The 7,832-nt window shown below is 37.6% G+C and overlaps 2 protein-coding genes across 2 annotated transcripts; both read right to left on the bottom strand.

Annotated features, from left to right (window-relative positions):
- Nucleotides 1-2,602: 2,602 nt before the first annotated feature.
- On the bottom strand, nt 2,603-4,191 carry LOC110683626. Its single transcript, XM_021860015.1, has 2 exons — nt 3,267-4,191; nt 2,603-3,011 (listed from the first exon to the last, which is right to left on the bottom strand). The coding sequence occupies exon 1, from the start codon at nt 4,181-4,183 to the stop codon at nt 3,446-3,448; it is 738 nt and encodes a 245-aa protein (XP_021715707.1). The 5' UTR covers nt 4,184-4,191; the 3' UTR covers nt 2,603-3,011; nt 3,267-3,445.
- Nucleotides 4,192-4,419: 228 nt separating this feature from the next.
- On the bottom strand, nt 4,420-6,414 carry LOC110683624 (putative disease resistance protein RGA1). The gene is made up of 3 exons (XM_021860014.1): nt 5,314-6,414; nt 4,625-5,118; nt 4,420-4,525 (listed from the first exon to the last, which is right to left on the bottom strand). The coding sequence occupies exons 1-3, from the start codon at nt 6,412-6,414 to the stop codon at nt 4,420-4,422; spliced, it is 1,701 nt and encodes a 566-aa protein (XP_021715706.1).
- Nucleotides 6,415-7,832: the final 1,418 nt, after the last annotated feature.

Raw genomic sequence — 7,832 nt, 5'->3', positions numbered from 1 at the left:
GAGTTATTGTGTGCGCCTATAACCCCAATGTTTTAGTCCTAGATTAGATGCATGAGAATGATCTAGTTAGGGTTAATTGATTTCATCAACTTGCTTCGAGTAGTTGTGCAAATGAATTGCTTTGAGTAGAGTTTGAACTCCTTGGTATATTTCCTTATTGATTTTCATTTGTATCTTGTTGGTCATGATTGGAACCCCTCTCCCTAGTGCTTTTTGCCAATTTTACCTTTATAATCTTGCTCTTCATCTTCATTTTAAAGTGTCTAGTTTAGTCTTCTTAATGTTGGTTTAATTTAGTCTCTTTTGATAGATAGTTGATCATAGAACTCTTCAAAAACCAAACCATAAAACCCCTTTTTGTTACTTGCAATTTATCCTAGATTTCGTATTGATTGTGCAATACCCCCGTTTCCTTGGGATTCGACCCTAACTTGCCACTATCTAAATTAAAATTGTAGAGCTAGGTTAGGAGATAAAAATTGTAAAATTTGATCTAGGTAGTAGTAACGACCTATTATCCATCGATCAATACTTCACCTGTCTTCCGTTTTGCACAAAAAGGTAAATACTGTCATAGACCCTCTGCATTTCTGATTTTTGTATGTTATTGTGTACTACAGGGTAAATATATATAGAAGAATTAGTATTGCTGTTTTGATAGATATAACTGATAAGTGATAATGCTTTAATTTTGCTTCTGAAGTCCTGATTTAATAATCATAGAAATGATGATGATATACTTATAGCCAGCTTTAGGTTTTTGTTCTCTACATTGTTTACAGTCCTATTTCATTCCATTTTAGGTAATTGATTTTTAACACTTTTACCCCATCTTAACCACTGAAGGGCCCACTTTTTCCCCACATGCTTACATTTGCCACTCTTTAAACTCATATTTCCACACTTTTTTCTTTTCTTGGTTCCTATGCAAATAGTAACTGTCCAGAACATTAAGGAACGGAATTAATATTCAATTTGCCTCTCTCTTCTCTCTCTCTCTCCTCTCTCTCTCTCTCCCTCCTCTTTAGTGGTAATTTCCTACTAAGTTCTTATGTTGTTTGTTCCAGTGTACATAAAATGCAATTCTTGTATGAAAATTTATTTGGCTTTCTAAGCATCGCTGTAGTTTTTGACAGCTTGATGTGAAAAAGTGAGTTTAATGAACTGACATAATGTTCACTTGATGTGATTTTTTTTTTCCAACTAACAATTATGCCTGTTTTATTTTGTTCTAAGATAAGCATTCTCGTCGAGGATTGCAAGCGAAGGTACAACAAAGGAAGAAGTTGAAATATCTGAGGAGAACTGACTGGGAGTCCTATTGCTTGTTCTTTCAAAACTTGGCCTCCGTGACAATCCTGATTATAAGAATTAAGATTTTATACAAACTATTAAGTTATTGTTGCGGTAAGGAAATTTTTGCCTTTATTCTTCTTGGCTCCTATATTCAGTTCAGAAGTCCTTTTTTTTATATTTAAATCAAAGGCACTAAGACCACTATCAGTAGTGAGGAAAAAAAAAACCTCTCAATCTCTCTCTACCCACTTTCTCACTCCTCCCATACAATTTCTCTCATCAAATGTTTTTTTCACTACATCAATGAGGAGAAAAAAAAAACCTCTCATCACTTTTTTCCTCCACTATTTACTATACCCCACCATAATACACATCATCTTTTTATTTTATCTTTATTTTTGAAATAATGTTTATACTACATATTTAATTTTCCAATACAATTAAAATATGTGAAAATAATTTATTTTTTAATTACGTTTAAAAATAATTTAATAAAAATGTATAATTTAATAACAATTTATAAGTTTTATATTTACTTTTCAATTATGTTTAAGAATTTATAATCAAAATATATCAAAATGCATGTCTATTTATAGAGAAAAAAAAAAATCTATCCGTTGGTGAATTTTGTTTTTTTTTTTATAATTACAACGGTTATATTTACCTTACAAAAATATAACCGTTGTAATAAAAGCAAAAAAATCTGATTGGTTGGAAGGACAAAAGCCTGACGCGTGTTGCATCCCCATTGGCTGGGTCTGACGCGCGTCAGGCCAGCTACCCCCTTTTTTTTTTCCCTTTTTCCCCCTCAAAACGGCGTTGTTTCGCCCTTCTTTAAGGCAAAACGACGTCGTTTTGCAAGCCAGAAAGGAAAAAAAAAAAGGGAAAGCAGCGTGTACATGTGGGGCCCACCGGTTACTGTTCACGAGTATTTCCCTCAACTCTTGTGCGTTTTCCATAGCTCTCAACGGTGAGGGTTTTTTCCCTCACTAACGTAATGCTCGGTATTTTTTTTTACACCTTTATTTTTACTCGTGAGGGCTTTTTTCCTCACTGCCGGAGTGCTCTAATGGTGCTGAGATTAGAATTATTAATGCATCCTTCCATTCTGTCTTCATTTGTATACAGTACACGAGGTGTTCCAAAGTTTTCATGTAATAAAGTTGAGTGTAACAAACTAGGAATATCAAGTCTAGCCAACGAAAGTCAGATTTTTTGGGGGATAAAACAACATTTGCAGAGTTAAAACTAGCAATATCAAGGAAAGAGTATCTCTAAAGGAGGGGAGTACACTAATAAAGAAGCAAACAAACTGATAGTCCCGTCTTAACAGAAAAAAATTGAACACTAGCCTGGGCCCTTGAAGAGCATCAGAGGGCGATGAGGCTCACCTTCTAGGAAGGGTATCTCCACGCACCCCACACATTATTTGCCAAGGCCTACTTACATTATTTACAAGCTAACACATTCCTTGGCTAGAAATCTGTAACCAAATTATATGAAATGTAAATCAACATTGTTAAGATGAGGTGAAACACAAACAGCGATGCTAGAATCACTTATCCCTGCAGCAACGACGACTAAACAGGCAGCAATGTTTTCCAGTCAAATGAGCACGCGCGGTCCTTTTTCTAAAGAAGTGTACGAAAAGCTAACATTGCTCTTTTTACACCATCAGCATACTCAACAACTAAATCACGTTGAACTATGTCTACCTGGAGCAAGTACATCACCATTATAGCAACTTTGTCAATATATAATCAAATATTGATCAAATTGTCTTTTATAAAATTTAAACCTACAAAATCACATCTTAGTGTACAATAACTATCATAGCACATTGTAGTATAATATTATCCAAAAGTTTTGGTAATTTTTATTTTAATGTAGATAAAGCAAATTGTAGAAAGGTTCGATAACATAATTAGGAACAGGGAATCAATAACAAAAACATAAAGAGTTGGAGTTACCAAATGGGGCGGAGACAGTTTGCTTTGCGAGATGACTCAAAATTCAAGGCGTAAATTGGGGATGTGGCTTATTTTAGAAAAGTCTGTCCCATTTATTTCATCATATCTTTCCTTCAATCCATTGCACGAAAATATATCAAGCACTGTGAGGGAGGGGAGGATTGCTTCTGGCAGCGAGTTCAGTTTCGGAGAACGAGTAATAGAAAGTGACCGCAAAGACTAGGGGCAATGAAGCCACTCCGGGTGGGTTTCATATTTTCACAATCTTTAATACAGAGACTTTGAAGGGAAGTCAAGTATTGAATGCCCTTTGGTAGATCTATCAACTGTGGAAGACCAAACAAGTTCAAGTTAGAGAGGGCGTGAAGGTCTTTCCATGGAAACCCTTTTTCTTCTTCCAATTCCAGGTTAGGACAATACTCAATACAGAGGCTTTTCAAGTTGGTGAGATGCTCTATTCCCGACAGACTCTTTAAGTTTCGGCAACTTTCAAACTGTAGACTACGAATGGAAAATGCGTACTTCCGATGATACTCTTCTTCAACACTCGACAAACTCTCCACCTCCATATGACGCAATCTGAGTTTATCAATGCTTCGTATAGACTCCCCAAAAAGGGACTTAATTAATCCTAAATTGTCTGTTTTTAAATCTCGCAAATCAAAAACATCAACACCAGCTGAATGATTGTCGTTGCTGCCGCTTGAAGACGAGGCAGAAAATGAGGAGGCAGCAGGGGTGGTTGCATTTGCTTCATCATCTCTTTGTTCACAAAATGTAAATGCTTCATTCAGGTCCCGCAGACTAAGACCTTTCAGACGTGGACATCTAGGAAAAGACTTCAACCTAGGACATCCATCAAGTAACAGTTGATCAAGTGACGGAAACGAAAGTGCAACATTATTATCAGACTCCATCAGCTCTACATTGGAATATCTACAAGATGAAGAACTTTCAGATGCTGGAGTTGATTCATTGCTGGCAGATGCTTCTTCCTCGGAATTCATTGAATCGTATGTATATCCCTCTTTAAAACTAACTTCAAGTGTACCTCTAAGGTTAATTAGAGGTACCAAATCTCTTAGTTGCCCCGTCTGGCCTTTCTTGGAACTTTCTGGCCCAAACACAAACCTTGTAAGGGTACGTAGACCAGTCATACTATCCATTCCAATGGCATATGAGTCAAACTAAGGCAATATGTCATCTCCAAATGCTTAAGATTGACTAGTTCCCTCAAGTCCTTAGGCAACTCTTCTAGCCTATAACAACATCTTAGGTTCAATACTTGCAAATTATAGAGTCTACTAATTGACTCGGGAAGCGTCTTCAAATACATATTGAAATAGAGATTAAGATACCTTAAATGCAAAAGGTTCTTTATTGTACTTGTTAAAGCTTTTATCTTAAGCTTGTGCAAGTCCAACACCCTCAAACGCCTGCAGTTTGCTAATATTGTGGACACATGTGATTCACATTCCAGCCAATGATGCCGGAGAAGCGTACGCAATCCACTCAATTTGCTAAAAGTATCACTTGGACTAAGCACCAGAGAGCGCCTAACTAAAATAGCGAGATGACGAGATTTTCTATCAAAAGGGCTTTTGCTAGTGTCCTCCATCAAGTACGACTCCTTTCCTGCAATTTCTTGTGCAAGATCATGAATCAAATCATGCATTTTACAAGAACCTATTTCACCATGATAATATTCAACATCTTGGAAAAAACATCTCTGCAATAAAATTGAAAAATACTCCTCACCGACATCTTCTGTGTTTTGCATATCATTGATAGGTTCAAGATACCCTTGTGCAGACCATAGACGGATCAATAACTCTTTCTGAATCCCGTAATCCTTAGGAAAGAGTGCACAATAAATAAAAACAACTCTTTAATTGTGGCTCAAGGTAATTATAACTAAACTTCAATATTGGCATTATGCTCTATTCACCTTGGACCATTTTAGACAACCCAATTTTCTGAAAAGATTTCCACTTGCTTTTCTCTTGACCATACAACATGCTCCCCACAACCCTTATAGCCAAGGAACATTTGCACATTTTTTAACGATGTTTTTACCAAGGTCCACAAGGTCATCATCAATCTCTCTACTCCCTAAATTAAATGCTACTCTCTTAAACAAACGCCAAGAATAATCATCTGACAAACCTCTCAATCTGAACATTGGATAGTCTCCTATAGCTCCTGCCACCCTTTCTGAGCGTGTAGTCACCACAACTCGGCTTCCTCTCGCACCTACTTGCAAGAAGTCTCTCAACTTGAGCCATTCATCACGACTTTCGTTCCACAAATCATCTGGAATAAGGAAATATTTTTTCCCTTCTATACAATGTCTCACTTTATTCTGCACCCCTTCAGCTCCTATATCACCATGATCTTGCTCAGTGGCCGACTTCAACATCTTACAAAGGATTTCTTGCATGATGAAATCATCAGAGACACAAACCCACAACTTCAAATCAAATTCGTCATTAATTCTAACATCATTGTACACAAGTTGAGCAAGAGCAGTTTTGCCTAGTCCTGCCATCCCGACAATACTCACAAAAGAAACACTATCAACCGAAGAATCTGATTCTCTCAACAACATACCCATAATCTCCTCCTTATCAGTATCTCTCCCAATAATACTATCTTGATGGACATAAGACCAAGTTTCCTCTTTTCTCTTAACTGGCCTATACACATCACTAAACCCAAACTGAGTATGATCTTTAGCAACACCATCTAGCTTCTTTCTAATCTCCTTAATCTCATTACATGTCCTAAAGCGAAAAAGCAACTGATTTTCACTAGAAAAGAAAGCGTGTACCTTTTTCGGAATCTTACTGCCAGGCATCCTTTTATGTTGCTGAGCAACCGTGGCAAACTTGTCGAACAAATCATCAGCTTCATAGACAGCATCCTTGAGCTTGTTAACCCACTCCAACCCCTGATTGTTGAGCTCGAGATGCCGGGAATCCGCATCAAGGAGGACTTTCTGGATGGTTTCGACGGTGCCTCGGAGTGCCTCAAGTTGCGAATCATACTTAAATTTAGAGTAGAACTCTTTCAATTCCTTGCATTGTAATGCTGCAAATAGAGTTTGCGCAGCACCCAACACCATACCCACGGCCACCTCCACTGTCATGATTTTTTTTTTTTAATTTTATTTATTTTTTTTGCAAAAGAGAGGATGAGAATAATTATGATGAGATGGTATGATATAAAACTTGCTAGAACCACAACTGGCTTATCCTTTATACAACTACTTGTAGACGTAGTAAAGTGTTGGGAAAATTCTCCAGATTTTGGCCAGCTTTTTTTATTTTTAATTTTATTTATTTTCTTACAACAGAGAAGATGAAAATAATTATGAGATGGTATGATATAAAAATAGAACCATAACTGGCTTATCCTTTATACAACTACTTTTGTAGACGTAGGAAAGTGTTGGGAAAATTCTCAACAGTTTGCCCACTTTTTCCACAAGAATGATGAATAGATTTCTCCATATACCAACGACTACAATAATTAAGGTTTTAGGATATAATTTAAATAAATTAGCGGTTGGAATGATAATTGAAATGAAACTCCAAAAAAAAAAAGGTCCCTTCTTGCTCCAATCTCTACTCCATATGCCCTCTACATACATACGGCCAATTTGCAATTTAATTAAAAAAATAAAAAAGATAAAATAAGAATGAAGATAAGGTACATCCGTACATGGTACAAGGCTATAAGGTACATGATGATAAAAATGAAAAAAATAATTTCAAAAACAAATTTAAATGAACTATTAAGGTGTATGTCTTATATATAGAGGTGGCCAGTTGGCCGGGTTGGACCCAGCCCACCCTAACTCGCACGGCTGGTGGGTCACGTGGGTCCGACCCGGTTTCAATCCGGCACAGCCCGGCACAGCTCGGATTTAATCCGGGTTGTGTCGTGGGTCCAAAATTTTCGACACAACCCATTTCAACCCAGCTCAGTTTAACCCGTTTGATTCGACCCAAATCGCACAACCCGTTTTGACTCATTTAATTCGACACACCTAGCCCGTGAACCCACCTAACCCGACCCACCTGGCACAACCCAGCCCGCACGGCCCACCCGCACGAATGACCCACCCAACCCGCACGAGCCAACCCACCTAACCCGCACGCATGACCCACCCAACCCGCACGCATGACCCACCCAACCCGCACGGCCGGCACAACCCGCACGGCCCGCACAACCCGCACGGCCCGCACAGCCCGCACAATTCGCACGACCCGCACGGCCCGCACGGCCTAACATCCATTTTAAAAAAAAAACGGCTAGTTTTTTGTATCTAACGGCTAGTTTTTTGTATCTAACGGCTAGTTTTTTAAGTGTATGATCATCCATTCTATTTTTCCTATAAATACCAATTCCATTTCACTCAAATTTCCACACAAATTCAAGCTTTCTTTCTCTCTTACTTAAAAATTCTTATTGTTCTCAAATTCTCAAGTGTTATATAGAGTTATATTTTTGTTAAAAAAAATCTCCTTAATATTATTATTAGTATTCTTAAGATTCTAAAAA

The sequence above is a fragment of the Chenopodium quinoa genome, unplaced genomic scaffold (genome assembly GCF_001683475.1).
Source record: "Chenopodium quinoa cultivar QQ74 unplaced genomic scaffold, ASM168347v1, whole genome shotgun sequence".
Classification (NCBI taxonomy): domain Eukaryota; kingdom Viridiplantae; phylum Streptophyta; class Magnoliopsida; order Caryophyllales; family Amaranthaceae; genus Chenopodium; species Chenopodium quinoa.
This window is presented reverse-complemented; position numbering and strand designations above follow the sequence as displayed.